General features: G+C 42.0%; 1 protein-coding gene across 1 annotated transcript; it reads left to right on the top strand.

Annotated features, from left to right (window-relative positions):
- The first annotated feature begins 208 nt into the window (after positions 1-208).
- On the top strand, positions 209-4,210 carry DNAJC28 (DnaJ heat shock protein family (Hsp40) member C28). The gene is made up of 2 exons (XM_057696124.1): positions 209-438; positions 1,302-4,210. Exon 2 carries the CDS (start codon positions 1,333-1,335, stop codon positions 2,494-2,496), a length of 1,164 nt encoding a protein of 387 aa, XP_057552107.1. The 5' UTR covers positions 209-438; positions 1,302-1,332; the 3' UTR covers positions 2,497-4,210.
- Positions 4,211-17,395: the final 13,185 nt, after the last annotated feature.

Genomic DNA, 17,395 nt, shown 5'->3' with positions numbered 1-17,395 from the left:
TTCCTCCCGGAAGGCGCAGGCGCGCGGCGGAGTGCTGCGCGCGCCGCCCTTGCCGGCAAACTACATCTCCCAGAATCCCAGTCGATCGAGCCACCTACCGCCGGAGGTGGGGGAGGAGGCGGAGGCGGAGCGGATTGTCCGGGGCGGTGCGTAGCCTCCAGAAACGTCCTGCTTGTGTCCTCTTGGGTAGTGTTCGTTTTAAAAGAGATTCTGGGGTTCCCTGGTAAGGTAGGACATCGGTTCCTATTAGGTATAATACTGCCCTCCGCACCCCGAAGGTTCCCTCAGTGTAAAACGGCAGATGGTCTAGTCCAGAGGAGGCGCTTGCCGCTGGCCACCGCGGAGACGCCTGGAGCGTGAAGGGCAGATTGCGCACGCGTGCGCAGAGGCGCAGCATGGGGGCGGGAGCCTTGGAGCCCCTTCCCCGCGTCCGAGAAGGTGAGTAGGGGGCGGGGCGGGGCGTGTCCAGCGTCGGGACTGACCGCTCCCCCTCGACGGCCACCATTCGCGCAATCAACTGTGAAAGCCCTAGACTCCCGTTGTCCAGAAAGTTGGAGTCCCCAGGGTCCCATTTGTAGCGTGTATGCATCAAAATCATATTTTCAATTAAACCGCTTCCAGTGTTTCATGGCCATTAACTATGTGCAAAACTTTCTCCTCTAAATAATAACTAACGTATTGGGAGGGCTCACCTTTCGTCTCGGTTTTCCGGCATGCAGCAGATAGCTCCTTCCTCACAAGCTGTAGAGCTTAAAGTCTTTAGGACACTTGATTCTATTCAATTTAGGGTCAGACGGGCTAGGTACATACTTTGTCGTGTTTTCTGTTTCACTTAAGTCTTATCATGCGAAGACGTCTTGGGACCGTAAAGACAGTGGTACACCCACTAACTGAAGAAATAGTGGTGCCAATGAAGTTTATAATCTGCCGGAGATACAGACAATTAAGCAAGAGGTTTATTGTGCCCTAAAACTTGGTTATGCCGCTTAACCTTTTCGGCCTACACATTCTCACAAAATGAGAAGATCGGATTAGATGATCTCTGAGAACTTGCCAGCTCTAAAATTCTGTGGGTAGTTAGTAAGGAGTAGAATCCAGGTTATATCACAATACGTTAATGCAAAGCATCATCGACTTCCATTTCTCTGCTAACATAAATGATATTTAGCTATACGAATTTTGGCAGCAGCATTAGAAAGGACTATCTCTTACTGTACTTGTAATGTCATCCTTATTGCTGAAAACACGAATTTAGCTGATAATACAACTGTCTACACCCTATATTTGTTGTCGTTTTATAGATCATTGCTAGGAAGAACTGTGGGTACAATAATGAACACAACGTATGTGATGATGGCTGAAATCTTAAGATCTCATCTAATAAAAGCTTCCATTATTCCTAACCGAATGAAAATGGGTCCATACCTTGGTGCCATTAGAACTAGAATGATGTCAACTCATAAATCCGAAAAGAAGATGAGAGAATATTATACGCTGCTGAATCTGGATGAAGGATGCTCTGCAGATGATGTCAGGGAATCTTTTCGTAAGCTTGCCAAGCAGTACCATCCAGATGGTGGCTCTAGTACTGCTGATTCTGCAACATTTATAAGGATCGAAGAAGCTTATAGAAAGGTGCTTCCCCACGCGATAGAACAAACAAATGCCAGGCAGAGTAAAGTTGAAGAAACAGAAGAAGAAGAAGAAGAAAAATTCAAATATAAAACACCTCAACACCGGCATTATTTAAGTTTTGAGGGTATTGGTTTTGGGACTCCAAGTCAACGAGAGAAGCAGTATAGGCAATTTAGGGCAGACCGTGCAACTGAGCAAGTGATGGAATACCAAAAGCAGAAACTGCAAAGCCAGTATTTCACTGATAGTGTAATTGTTAAAGATGTAAGATACAGTAAGGAACAAAAGATAACTCAAGCAATAGAGCGTTTGGTGGAGGATCTTATTCAGGAATCAATGGCCAAAGGAGACTTTGACAATCTCAGTGGGAAAGGAAAACCTCTCAAAAAATTTTCTGGCTGTTCATATATTGATCCCATGACTCACAACCTGAACAGAATATTGATAGATAATGGATACCAACCAGAATGGATCCTAATGCAAAAGGAAATAAAGGATACTATTGATCAACTTAGAGAGGCAATTTTAGTTTCAAGGAAAAAACTTGGAAATCCAATGACAGCAACTGAACTTAAACAGTGGAACCAAGTTTGTGAGCAGTTTCAAGAAAACATCAAAAAACTAAACAAGCGAATTAATGATTTTAATTTAATTGTTCCCCTCCTGACCAGACAAAAAGTCCATTTTGATGCACAGAAAGAAATTGCCAGAGCCCAGGAAATATATGAGACCCTTATGAACACAAAAGAAGTCACGGATAAAAACCCAAATAACATTGATCAGGGAGAAGGAGAGAAAACACCTGGAGTCAAGACAGGTTTCTTTAACTGGATGAATGTGTGGAAATTTATTAAAATATGACCATCTCAGTGTTCACAGTACTGCCCCAAATCATTTTCAGTAGTACTGACATCACACATAGAGGCCGAGATTTCTTTCTATAACGCGAGAGTCTGAGAACTGTGTGCCTCTGTAGCTGTCACAAAACAAATCACAACTCCAGCAATCTGTAAATGAGAGAGCTGTAAGAAACTAAGTCAGAGAAATATTCAACCAGCTTTGCTCTGAAGATATGACAAGACAAGAGGAGACCCTACTTTTAAGGAAACAATTTAATACATTTCAGAGCTTAAATGTTGGTCATCAGGTGAAAGGAGTTAGGACAGGGACTCGGGATGGGAATCCTAAAGGGTTTACAAAGTCTTAGTGCAGTTTTAAGCTCTAATAAGTTAAAAACAGTTGCTGTTTACCATCTTCAAACACAGGTACTTCAACAACAACAACAACAACAACTAAAAATGTATTATGAGAAGTCACAAAACGAAAGAAGTATGAAATACCTCCAAATGTATGTTTTTTGCAAGTTTGCTGCATTTGTACACCTGAGGTTACTAAAGCACAAAACTGTTCTAAGACTTTTGGGACATTCCCTGTATGGTTGGAAATGTTAAGATCAGAAAATTAGCCTAGTGGAGTTATGACACTTTTATTTTTTTATGAAGGCCTTCTCTCTGGGTCCTGAATAAAGAAACCAACAAATATCTGAGTTGTAGTTTTTCCTACCTAACTTCACGAGCCATTGGCAGCATAGATCCATCAGCCAAACTAGCTGATTTAGCTATTCTAGAAGTAGACTCCAGTGTCCACTTTTAAAAAGTTTTGAGTGTATTTTCTAACCTTTCAGAGGTGAAAAAAAATAAAATCTTTGGGCTCAGTGGAAACAAGATTGCACTTTTCCATCTCTCATCAGAGTTGAAATGTTAGGTTTACATAAACCTACCTGAAGCCTTCTTTGTTATGTATCAAACTCCCCAGAGACTTTCTCAATGATATGAAAATCTCAGTTTATTGTCTTAGGGATTCAATTGTCTGTCTTAGGAACCCTTTAGTAAACAAAGATAAGGTGCCCACTTGCACCTTTGACAAATAACAAGAGATTGACATCCATGAGATTGTGTCCCATTCACTTTCAGAAAGATCTGACTCTTAGGTTTGTGGATTTGCCTTATTCACAGAATTGGGCAACTAGAAGGATGTGGAGAGCGGTCAGAAGGAGCAGGTCTGTTTCCTTATTTAATTTGGAGCGCTGTACTATGGAAGTGCCTCAGAAGCAAGGCCCTTGCTCCTTTGATTTTGAAAGAACAAGTTATTCTGTAATGTGTGTGATAGTTAAATATAATTACATCTTCAAAACGAAATTTCAGACCTTTCTGCTTACATTATGGGGCATTAATTGCTATATGTGATTAGTTTATTGAAGGAGTTGTTATTACCTTCTGTAATGATATATTACTGTAAATACAATTGTGAACAGTGTGAAATAGGAACTTTATAATTAAAGCTATAGCTCCGAAACATTTTAGGAGGTGATGATTCTATAAATCTTGTTAAATGTTAGAATTAGATATGATACCTGATTACGTTGCAGCAACATATGTAAAGGAAACCATTTTTTATATTAGATAATGAGAAGGTAAATGTATCAGAAAACTCTACTGATTCCTAATTTCATCACAGCACACTTTATGTTTGTAAATGTTGTCTATATTAATAAATTTAATAAAGTTAATTTTAATGATTATTCAATGGTCCATTGTTCTCTAAACAACTAATAGTAATAATAAACATTTTTGGCTGGCCATCTAAATAAATGTTTTTTATCGTCTCGCTTGATGATATCAAAACTGACTGAGTATAAATACAGCTGATTCACTTTGGTGTACAGGAAAAAACTGGCACAACGTGTAAAGCAATTATATTCCAATAAAGAGCTAAAAAAAAATTAGAGAAGAAATTCACGCACACACACAAAAAAACTGACTGAGACATGGACTATTTTTGTTAAGAAGTAGAAGTCACTTATGTAAAAACAGATTCACTTATTTAAACAACTAATTTCCAGCCCAGAGAAAGAGACTTTGGCCAGTTCATCGGAGTGTGTGGAATCGGAATATGACACTTACCTGTTTTTTGATGTAGCGTTGACCTTTTTCTGTTGGTTTTTCACCTTCTAACTTTGTCAGCTCTTCAGATGTAGTAATCATTTATTGAGATCTCTGAACTCATTAATAGGCACATGTCAAACTCTGCCTGGTTGCCAGCCTTTTCATGGCTCCTTTCTTCAAACTGTAGAACCAGGACCCTGGCCCAACACCTTGAGGATAGAGCCTCAGATCACAGTGGCTTTTGTCTTCGAGCTGTGTCCTTGTTCTGTGTGCCTGAGGTTCAGCTTCAGCCAGTACTCTGGTCCCTCAGGACTATAGTTTTAAGTTCCTTGATAGAATGACTGTATTTTTTTTTTACTTTGAATAACACTGGCTCTTTAATTTGTTAGTTTTGTGATAGGCCAGTTTTATAGTTGGTTCTTTGAAGAGTTGATGTTAATCAAATTTCTCGGTCTAATGTAAACTAGCCAACAAATGCACAAAGTCTGGGTAATAAAGCCCTTCTTGGGTTGGTATTTATTTATTTATTTATTATGTATTTATTTATTTAAAGTATAGTTGATTTACAAGCTTGTGATAATTTCTGCTGTACAGCAAAGTGATTCCGTTATACATATATACATATTCTTTTAAAAATTCTTGTCCATTGTGGTTTATCCCAGGACATTGAATATAGTTCCTGTGCTGTACAGTAGGACCTTGTTGTCCGTATGATAGCATTATTATTCATTTTCTTCACTGTGCTCCCAGAATATAACCCTGCTCTTGGGGGTACCCCTCCCAGAGATGGGAGTTCCCTGTAACCTTGTCTGTATGGCTGGGCCTATACTTCCCTGCTACCAGCTGCCTGGGTCCCCATCCCTGGGCCTCAGTCACCTTCTGGGACATTTCCAATACCTCTCAGGCACAACTCATGCTGATTTGCCTACTCCTAGAAGAAGTACTGCCTTTCCTTTTCAACAAAGTTCTGTTCATTCAACATACAGTTACTGAAGTCCTACAAGGCAATCCCCTATTGAACCATCCCGATTCTCAGAAATCAGTAACTGGGGCGGGGTGCAGCAAAAGGACCCCTCACCCCCAGATGTAAAACTCAGATGCTCACTTTACTTGGTATTCCTGTCATACCAAGAATTGGCTGTCACCACTACCCCAGCTCTGGGGGAGGGGTGGGGGGCGGGCACTGGGCTTCCTCTCCTTCTCTGGCCAAAGGGCAGACCCACAGATGTTATCATAATACCTCTTGCCTGGCTGAGACCAGACTGAAACATCCAAACACAGCTTCCCTCAAGGCTCAGCGATGACCGGAGGGAAGAGAAGACAGTCCCTAGGGTGGGATTTTCCACCTTGTGACACTCTCCAGTTTGCCTCTGAACCCAGTCCCCAGCCTGCTGTGGAGGGAAAGAGCACACCCCTCTCCCACCCCTAGGAGAGCCCTCAAGTGCTCTCAGCACGCCTCCCCTCCCCTAAATCTAGCCTAGGAAAGTAAGGTCTAAGGGACTTCCTTTCCTGCCAAGACTGATTTCAAAGGTCTGGCTTCCCGTTCAAAGACCCACACCTTCCCTAGCTGACTGATATATGCTACAGTCCCCTGAGCCCCACTAAGTGACAGATCCTATCTGAAGGTTTCAACAGGACAGATACATCTGAATATACCCCAGTAAGATTAACATTGTTACAAGAGAGACCTACTCACAGTTGTGTGTGTAGGGGGTGGGGAGTGGGGTCTTCCCTGGTACACTTAGAGGACCTTCTAGGTAGGAGCATATGGTCCAGTGGCGACTTGGCTTTGGCATTTATAGCTGGGCCTCTGTGCTCTCTGCGGTTTTGCCTCTGTGGGGAAACCTGGTTCCGTGGCCTCATCCTCTCAGCTCTTCAATTCAGCCACAGTTTATGCCATGATTTGCCCATTTGAGCCCCAAGATTCCCAGTGAGCTTTGCTCAAATGGTGTTGTACTTTAGGCTTGCCCATCATCTTCCAAATAAATAGTCCACCCATATTCATGATGGCACGTGTCATTCAGCTGGGGAGGATGTGTTCTAGGCATAGGAAGTCAGACCTTTGAAGTGGGCCTTGGCAGGAGACGAAATCCTAATTTTCTGAAATAAGCCCAGAAATAAATGGGTCGCTGACCTAGGCTGCCAGCAAGACTTGTCTTTGGGAGGTGCGGGTTTGGAATGAGGCATGGGAGGAAATGCACTGGTTCTCTGTGGAAGTTCCACTTGGCTGGTGCAGGAAGGCAGTGGCTGCCAGGTGGAGCTCCTGGCCCAGAAGTGGCGTCAGTGTTGGTGGCAGTGCAGTCAAGTTCCTGGCTTCCAGTGCTTGGTGGTGGCCACAGCCACATTTCTGTTTTTCTCACCAGCCCAGTTCATGAGTTCTTCAGACATTGTTCCTGTAAAAGACCTTGAGCTATTTTCTCCACCCTCCCCAACGCTCCAGTGTCCTTTAATAAATTCCTTTTCTGCTTAATCCAGCTAAACTGCTGTTTCCCAACTAAGAAATGTGACCAAGGACTTCCCTGATGCCTCAGTGGTTAAGAATCCGCCTGCCAATGCAGGAGACACGGGTTCGATCCCTGGTCTGGGAAGATCCCACATGTCGGGAGCAACTAAGCCCATGCGCCACAACTACTGAGCCTGCGCTCTAGAGCCCACGAAACCACCACTATTGAGACCTTGTGCTGCAACTACTGAAGCCCGTGCACCTAGAGCCCGTGCTTCACAACAAGAGAAGCCACTGCACTGAGAAGGCCGTGCACCGAAATGAAGAGTAGCCCCTGCTCGCTGCAATTAGAGAAAGCCCACACGCAGCAAGGAAGACCCAACGCAGCCAAAAATAAATAAATAAAGATAGATAGATAGATAGATAGATAGATAGATAGATAGATAGATGATAGATAATATTAAAAAAAGAAAAGAATATAGGGTCCCTAACCCATGGATCATATTTCCAAAAAGAAAAAAGAAAAAGAAATGTGACCGATACAGAGGAGATGATGGGAATTTCATGGCTTTGGGATAAACAGGGACTATACAGGGGATTGTAGGGCCTGGGGCACATGGTCTCATTAAACTTTCAGCTCTGCCATTTTGTAGGTGTGTGATCTTGGGCAAATTACCAAACCTCGCTGACCTACAGGTTTCTCAGGTGCAAACAGGAAAGATGATCAGTTGTTATGAGGTTTCGATGACCTATCATATGTAAAGAATCCAGCATGGGGAATTCCCTGGCAGTCCAGGGTTTGGATTCTGGGCTTTCACTGCTGGGCGCCCAGGTTTGGAGATCCTGCAAGCTGAGCTAGTGTGGCCAAAAAAAAAAAAAAAAAAGAATCCAGCATGGTTACTGACACACAGTGATGGTGTGTGTCATCCTAAGTATGTACTCTGTTTTACTAATATAATAATAAACAGAAGTTCTTATTATTTTTAAGATTTGTTGAAAAAAATGTTCCATAGTTCTTCTGTTGGGGAGGTATTGATTTCAAAGCGAATCTTGCCAGTTTCAATTTCCTGAATTGACTGAAACTTCTCTGTCATGTCTTCAACTAGCTGCAGGCTTTAAATGAAAATGTAGAAGCCAGTCAAGAAAGACTACAAATCGTATGATTCCATTTGTATGAAAAGTCCAGAATAGGCCAATCTATAGAGACAGAAAGTGGATCAGTGGTTGCCTAAGACTGTAGAATTTGGGAGGAAAGAGGCATGACTGCTAATGGTTACAGGTTTTCTTTTTTTTTTGGGGGGGGGGAGCGAGGGGTGTGATTAAAATGTTCTGAAATTGTGGTGGTGGTTGTACAACTCTGTGAACATAGTAAAAACCATGGAATTGTGCCTTTTATTTTTTATTTTTTTATTTTTATTTTTTTGTTCGCTCCACATGGCATGTGGAATCTTAGTTCCCTGACCAGGGATCGAAACTGCACCTCCTGTACTGGAAGGGCAGAGGCTTAACCACTGGACAGCCAGGGAAGTCCCAAGAACCACGGGATTGTGCCTTTTAAATGAGTGAATTTTATGGCATGTGAAAGCTTTTATTAAGAAAAGAATACAGTAAAGGACAATGTAGAGTGGTTCTGAGTTTGGTAGGTTGCTTGCTACTTTTCTACAGGCAAGAAATGTCTTCAGAAGCATAAGAAATGAGAACTATTTTAAATTGTGTTAAGCATAGAAATGACTACCAATGTTTTAAGAATTTTATTTTAGATGCTTTTACGGCTACAGCAGAAGTTGATTACAGCGGAAGTTGATTATTATTTACCAATTTCTGCCAAAACCCCACAAAACTTTGTTAGTATTCCCAGGCCTTTGTTACTGTGTCTTTCTTACAACAAATAGCTACTCTTACCCAAACAGAGTGGTGGCCTTACCTAAACAAGAATCCACAAAGTGGAGAAAAACTAGATAAAAGAAAATGCACATTTTGTGAAAATGACTGAGAGGGAGTGGTCTTCAATTACATATGCAGACATTTTACTCTAAAGCTTAGCAGGTGAGGGGACTTCCCTGGCGGGCCAGTGGTTGGGAATCCCTGCTGCAACTGCAGGGGGTTCAGGTTTGATGCCTGGTTGGGGGACTAAGATCCTGCTTGCCAGGCAGCACAGCCAATAGATAAATAAATAAAACTCAGCAGGTGATCAAGCAGTAGTTGTGATGTCAATTCCCACTGTTTCCTGTTACACATTTTGTTGTCCACAGCCTGTGGGGAAACACAGGCCTAAAGAACTTACCTATCCTCTCTTCTCTTTCTTCTCTCCAACCCCAAGAAAAAGTAACTTGAGAAGTCGTGACTCCATGGCCTTCTGGACACAGAGAGAGGCAGAGCGCCTGTGCATGCCTCTGGGTCCCACTCCTATGGACTTGTGCATCCTGAGAGGTTTGGGAGATGCTTGTTCTAAATATATTGATTACTGTGTCTGCCTGCCCACAGCCCCACAGGGGCCAAAGCAATTGGCCTGAGGACAGGGAATACATCAATTGGATGATGAAGTGTTACATAGTTCAACAACGTAAGGTTCTTTATTTGGGGGGGGGGAATTTATTTTTAAAATTCACATGTATATAATAAAAAATCCACTCAATGAGAAATGATAGGCAATAAACAAGTTTCTCTTTACCCTAGATTCCCCAGATCCAGACCTCCTGAGCCTACTTCCCAGATCTAATCACCATCAACAATTTGTTTATCTGTATTGGTTTTCTATGGCTGCTATAACAAATGACTACAAACTTAGTGGCTTAAACAACACAAATTTATTTATTTATTTATTTATTTATTTATTTTTTAATTAATTTATTTTGGGGGGGGTACACCAAGTTCAATCATCTTAAACAATACAAATTTATAAACTTACAGTTCTAGAGGCCAGAAGTCCAAGGTGGATCTTATTGAGCTAAAATCAAAGTGCTGGTGGGACTTCATTCCTTCTGGAGGCTCTAGGGAAGAATCTGATTCCTTGCCTTTACCAGCTTCTAAAGGCTGCCTGTATCCTTGTCTTGTAGCCCCTTCTGTCTTCAAAGCCAGCAGCAGCAGGTAGAGGCCTTCTCATGTCACATCACTCTGGGTCTCCTGCCTCCCTCTCCCACGTTTAAGGACCTTTGTGGTGACACTGGGCCCATCCAGATCACCCTGCATAATCTCCCTAATTTATTTATTTTTTTAAATGAGTTTCAAAAATATTTATTTATTGGCTGTGTTGGGTCTTTGTTGCTGAGTGTGGGCTTTCTCTAGTTGCGGCAAGTAGGGGCTTCTCTTCCTTGCGTTGCTCAGACTTCTCATTGTGGTGGCTTCTGTTGTTGTGGAGCATGGGCTCCAGGTGCACAGGCTTCAGGTGCATGGGCTTCTGTAGTTGAGGCACATGGGCTCAATAGTTGTGGCTTGGGGGCTATAGAGCACAGGCTCAGTAGTTGTGGCGCACGGGCTTAGTTGCTCCAAGGCATGTGGGATCTTCCTGGAGCAGGGATCGAACCCATGTCCTTGCATTGGCAGGTGGATTCTTAACCACCGCACCACCAGGGACATCCCATAATCTCCCTATTTTAAAGTCAGTTGAATACACACACTACTATATATAAAATAAACAACAAGAATTGACTGTTTAGCACAGGGAACTCTACTTAATATTCTGAAAAGAATCCAAAAAAGAATGGATATATGTATATGTATAACTGGACACTTTGCTGTACACCTGAAACTAACATAACATTGTAAATCAACTATACTCCAATATAAAATAAAAATTAAATTAAAAATTAAAAAGAAAAAATGTCATCAGCAACCTTAACTCCATTTGCAAATTTAATTTCCCTTTGCTATAACGTAACATATTCACAGATTCTGGGGATTAGGACATATTTTGGGGGGGTATTATCCCGTTACCACAATATCCTTTTTTTGTTTGTTTTTCATTTATTTATTTATTGGCTGTGTTGGGTCTTCGTTGCTGCACACAGGCCCTCTCCAGTTGCAGCGAGCGGGGGCTATTCTTCATTGTGGTGCGCAGGCTCACCACTGCAGCAGCCTCCCCTGTTCCCGAGCACGGGCTCTGGGCACACAGGCTTCAGCAGCTGCAGCACATGGGCTCAGCAGTTGTGGTGCACAGGCTTAGTTGCTCCGCGGCATGTGGGATCTTCCTGGAACAGGGATCAAACGTGTGTCCCCTGCATTGACAGGTGGATTCTTAACCACCCTGCCACCAGAGAAGCCCCTACACTTGGATTTTTGACTGCACAGCAGGTCAGCACCCCTAATACCTGAGCTGTGGAAGGGTCAACTGCATCTGATTTATATACACACACTGTCTCTCCATTGCTTTTTCAAAAATACACAAATGTGAGCAACTATAGATATTATCTTTGTCTTCACCTGCCTATTAATATATCTTCAAGATTTTTCCAAATCAACACATATAGCTCTATCCCATTATCTGTTAAGCCAGCACGAGATTCCACTGTATGCTCTCATGGAAAGTAGAACTAATCAATACTGAGCAAATGAAATAAATAGTAGTTCAAGGTTACACAAAGACAGACGACAAGGCATGGAGAGGGCAAATGCAAGTCGAAGTTATCGTGAATGTGGAATAAGATAAGGCATAATAGTCATAAGGTATGAGGTGCAGAGAAGGTGACAAAAGCTCACACTTGTTGAACACCTTCCTTGAGTTAACTAACTTAATCTTCATGACAATCCTATGACATAAGTACTATTATGAACTTTTAAAAATAAATTTATTTATTTATTTACTGGATGCATTGGGTCTTTGTTGCTACATAGAGGCTTTCTCTAGTTGCAGCGAGCCAGGGCTCCTCATTGACGTGGCTTCTCTTGTTGTGGAGCACAGACTCTAGGCCCACGGGTTTCAGTAGTTGCAGCACATGGGCCCAATTGTTGTGGCTCATGGGCTCTAGAGCATAGGCTCAATAGTTGTGGCGCACAGGCTTAGTTGTCCCATGGCATGTAGGATCTTCCTGGAGTTGGGATTGAACCCGTGTCCCCTGCGTTGGCAGGTGGATTCTTAACCACTGTGCCACCTAGCAAGTCCTATTATTAACTATTTTTGAGAGATGGAGGAACTAAGGCACAGATATTAAGTAACTTGGCACACAGCTCGAAGGTGGCAAAGTTGGGATTTGAATCCAGACCCTCGTTCTGAAGGTCTGCCTTGGATTTGGTGGGGTTTTTTTGTTTTTTGTTTTAGATTTTTATTGTTAACAATAAAATTTACAATGTTGTGTTAGTTTCTGCTGTACAGCAAAGTGAATCAGTTATACATATATCAACTCTTTTTTTTTAGTTTCTTTCTCCACATAGGTCATTACTATATGTATTGAATAGAATTACCTGTGCCACACAGTATTTCCTGTAGCATAGTGTTTTATAGCTGGATTATTATTCTTGTCCTTTACTTCCCTCGAGGTCCCTGCCTCCCTGACTTTGCATAACACAGATGAGCAAGAGGAAATGTGATGTAGGGGAGAGAAAATGAATGGGCTTCAGAGCTCATGAGACTTGAATTCAGATCCAGGGGTTTCCACTCACTAGCTATGAGACCTTCCCGAGCTTCCATTTTCTCATCTGCTAATGAGTGCCATTAGACTCAACTCGCAGAATTGTTGTAATTCTTTGAGACGATGAACCTGAAATGCTGGGTGCAGGGTGCGGTCCTCAGTGGTAAATCAATCGTTCCCAGTAGAGGCATTACTGCCCTCCAGAGGACATTTTGGAAATTGGTGGGAGAATCTTCAGTTGATAAGATGATTAAAGGGGCACTGCAGGCGGAGTTTCTGTTTAGCCCATTTGAACCAGTAGGTCATGAGGGCTGGCATCTAATCTGATTGGTTGATAAATTCATGCAATCCTAGTTGTTAAATACTTCAAATACCCTACCCGTGACCCCAGGCATTTAGGAGGTGGGGCTAGGGATGCTGGGTGTTTCACAATGTACAAGGTGGTAGACCAGAAAGAGGAACCGTTCCATGTCTTGATCAACATTCAAATGTCCCACTAGGACATTCATGTGGGTGAATAATCTGTTTAAAGTCATCTAAGCCTAGAATGGGATTATATTTTATAGATAAATATGACATAATTTTGCATGTTTTAAATACACTTTTTTCCCCCCACAAATCCAACTACTGTGAAAATTGTTCTTCATTTTCTTGGGAATTTAACCAAGAGTTGTACCTCATTTTAGAAAAACATTACTGATGGCACCACAGCAGATGGCATTTGAATTACCAGTACTACACACCTATTGCAGTTTGTTTTGTAGTGTTGAATGCAAGTATGTACCAGAGGCTCTTTTAATTTGAACCAAATGTTATTAAATTAGTGGAGATCATAGCTAGTGTCCAAGATGACCCCCAAAGATCCCCACTTTCTGATATTCATATTTTTGTGTAGTGCTCTCCCACATGTCAGAGTTGGTCTGTGTGACCAATACCAACAGAATATAGCAAAAGTGATGGTATGTCACTTCTGAGGCTAGAAGCTTCCTGTTCTCACTGCCTCTCAGATCAGTCACTCTGGATGAAGCCAGTTGCCATATCCTGAGGCAGCCTTGTGGAGGGGCACATGTAGCCAGGAACCAAGGCCTCCAGCCAACAGCCATGCAAGTGAGCTTGTTGGAAGCAGAGCCTCAGCCAAGTCTTCAGATGTTCGCAGCCCCAGCTGACAGTTTAATTATAAGCTCATGAGGAATCCTGAGCCAGAAATAACTCAACTAAGCTGTTCTCAGATTCCTGACCCTTAGAAATTGAACAAGATTATAAATAAATAGTTGATGTTTTAAGTTGCTAAGTTTTGGGATAATTTGCTATATAGCAACAGATACCATACAGAAAACATACACAGGGGACTTCTCTGGTGGCTCAGTGGTTAAGAATCCGCCTGCCAATGCAGGGCCATGGGTTCGATCCCTGCTCCAGGAAGATCCCACCTGCCACAGAGCAACTAAGCCCGTGTGCCACGACTACTGAGCCTGTGCTCTAGAACCCAAGAGCCACAACTATTGAGCCCGTGTGCCACAACGACTGAAGCCCACGTGCCTAGAGACCGTGCTCCGCAACAAGAGAAGCCAAATCGCAATGAGGAGCCTACGCACCACAATGAAGAGTAGCCCCCGCTCGCCGCAACTAGAGAAAGCCTGTGTGCAGCAACAAAGACCCAACACAGCCAATAAATAAATAAATAAATTTTTAAATTTTTAAAATTTTTTTCTTTTATTTCCTAAATAAATAAATTTATTTAAAAAAAGACATACATGGAACTCAGTAATGTCATTAATTTAATCAATAAGCATTGTTTTAAAAATGTTTCATATATGCTGCTCTTCTAGTATGAAGTCAATCTATATTATAAAAATTATGTGTTGAAATGATTTATTAATTTGGGGGTCACCTATTGTATCTTATACTGTCCCCAGAGGCCTTCTATCTAACTTCTTTATGGCTTTTTATACTACCATATATACTACTGTATCTTTTTCTGACCCATCCTCTGTTCCCTGTTCCCCACTGAAGAATTTGTCTCCATATCAGTCTTTTAGACACTGCTGTCTGAATATATCCTTGACATAGAGTACTTGTAATATTTCATCACCACCTTTTCCTGTATCACAACAGAGATGATTATTTTAACACACTTATAAAAAACCCTGACTCGTTTTGTGAGTATCATACTTCTCATTTTCTCTGTATGTATCTCTATTTAAATTGAGATTATGTCCCCCTTTCTCGGTTCTAAAACTAGTTTTTTGTTTGTTTGTTTTACTATTCTAAAAAGCCAGCCTGAGATTGTTTCTTCTGTTATTTATAACTGAAAGAAACCAACTGATAAATGTATCCACTGTCATCAGAGTCTAGACTTCAGAAAGAAGTATTTCCTCTTTTTCCTGAATCAAATGAAATTCTAAGCTTTGGTATCCTGTTTTCCCTCTAAAAGACCATCTTTTACCCAGATGACTGACACTGAATATCCATCCTTTTAGGAGTGGGTCATCTAAGATCCACAGGCATGTGATCTTAGTCTCAAGTCACCTTTATCCAAATACAACAGTTCTAACTGACTTACTAACACGAAGTCTTTTTGTTACACAATCTGATAAGCTTATGAATAAAAACAGTATTTGGGGAAGTACATGGTTACACAATGTGCTTTACACAGCATAGTTCCTGCAGTACACTTTGGTGTACTTAAAAGATAGGACATGAATGCCATCCATTAGAGTAAGTTCATGAAGCAGTCTCAAGAAAGTAAGAACAACCTAGAACCTGTGGGACCAGGTGTGAAGGACAGCCTGGATTGTTCCTTTCTCTTAGTTGGCTTGAACCAACTGGACTGGATTCTATCTATCCAGTTTTAGGTGAAGTAGGCCTTTTAGAACCTTCCCTGGCCCAAACCTGAAAATGGTCCTGAAGTCACAAAGACTCTTCCAAAATCTAGGAGGTAATAAGAATTTAAGAAACTATATGCTTAGGTAGCTACATAATTGAATACCAAATGAATTAGGGCACGTGTGGAGTTTTTTTTTTAAGCTGATTTGCAAATTTACTAAAGACTCAAATCAGTACATTTGAAATGCTGACATTGAAATATTGACATCAGCAACTTAATCCCAATATCTTTCAAATGTGCATATTTTTGAAAGCATAGCTATATACACGTTTGACTCTGTGAAGCAGAGGCTTATAGAATGTTAGAGAGACAAGCTGCACTGGTGTAGTCCCTTCTCACGTCTGGGAAGGCAACTAAAAGCGTGTGAATCCTAATGGTAGGTCAACAGTAACATCCTTCTTTATGCATGGAGGTAAGCATTTGCTCACAGATGCTCTTCTGTAATAAAGTTAAAAAAATCTCAGGGAATCTTAAAATACTGAATACTTTAAACAGTGATGAGATTTGAGACTATGGTAGAAGCTTCTATTTGTCCCCCGATATCTATTCCTCCTTTCTTCCTCAGTACCAAAACTGCATTTTCTAACCTCCCTTGCAGTTTAATGTAGCCAAGTGACTAAGTTTTTGCCAGCAGAATGGACACAGAAATGGTATTTGCATACTTTGGGAAAGGTTCTTAAAGAGAGGGTGTGTTCCCTTTGTCCGCTCATCTGCTGGTTGAATGCAAGCATAATGGCTAGAGCTCCAGCAGCTCCCTTAGACCATGAGGTGACATTGGCGACGGAGGCTGATATCTTCCGAATGCCTGTATATTTGAAAGTATAAATAAATACATGTGTGACTTTCTTGGCTGGAACAAGGAGGCTGCATCTGTCTACATGAAGTGCCAGACCAGCTCCAGACTAACTTTGGACTTCTAAAACATTAGAGGGAAGTACCAATTTTTGTTTAAGCCACTCCTATTTTGAGGTCGTTTCCCCTGCTTCTTGCAGCCAAACCTAATCCTAATACAATAATCAAAAAAGAAGAAAGACTGGACTTCCCTGGTGGCACAGTGGTTAGGAATCTGCCTGGCAACACAGGAGACATGGGTTCGAGCCCTTGTCCCGGAAGATCCCACGTGCTAAGCCCATGCGCCACAACTACTGAGCCTGTGCTCTAGAGCCCATGAGCCAGAACTACTGAGCCCACGTGCCACAACTACTGAAGCCCACGTGCCTAGAGCCCGAGCTCCGCAATAAGAGAAGCCACTGCACTGAGAAGTCCATACATGGCAACCCCTGCTTGCTACAGCTAGAGAAAGCCTGCATTTCAGTAATGAAGACACAATGCAGCCAATTAATTAATTTAAAATAAATAAATAAAATTACTTAACCAAAAGGAGCAAGATTTTAAAACTCTGTATTTATTTACTTACTTTTTGGCCATACCACACGGCCTGTGGGATCCTAGTTCCTTGACCAGGGATCAAATCCACACTCTTCGTAGTGGAAGCACAGAGTCCCAACTGCTGGACCACCAAGGGAAGTCCCTAAAAACTTATTTTAAAAAGTCAACTTTTTTTAAAAAATTGTGTTGGATGCACTTAAAATGCACGATGTGTTCAGAAGACTAACAATTACATGCCTGAACAAGATTTACTAGTTAAAACCTCTAGCCCAGGGACTTCCCTGGTGGTGCAGTGGTTAAGAATCAGCCTACTAATGAAGCAGACACAGGTTCGATCCCTGGTCCCGGAAGATTCCCACATGCCGCAGAGCAACTAAGCCCGTGTGCCACAACTACTGAGCATGTACCACAGCTGCGGAAGCCCGTGGGCCTAGAGCCCGTGCTCCACAACAGGAGAAGCCACGGCAATGAGAAGCCCATACCCTGCAACAAAGAGCAGGCCCCGCTTGCCGCAACTAGAGAAAGCCTGCGC

This window comes from Hippopotamus amphibius, chromosome 10 (assembly GCF_030028045.1).
Source record: "Hippopotamus amphibius kiboko isolate mHipAmp2 chromosome 10, mHipAmp2.hap2, whole genome shotgun sequence".
Lineage (NCBI taxonomy): Eukaryota > Metazoa > Chordata > Mammalia > Artiodactyla > Hippopotamidae > Hippopotamus > Hippopotamus amphibius.
The sequence above is the reverse complement of the archived record's forward strand: the minus strand, read 5'-3'. Positions and strand labels throughout refer to the sequence as shown.

Coding starts and splice junctions, on each gene's coding strand:
- DNAJC28 (XM_057696124.1), top strand. CDS start 1,333: ATGAACACAACGTATGTGATGATGGCTGAAATCTTAAGATCTCATCTA.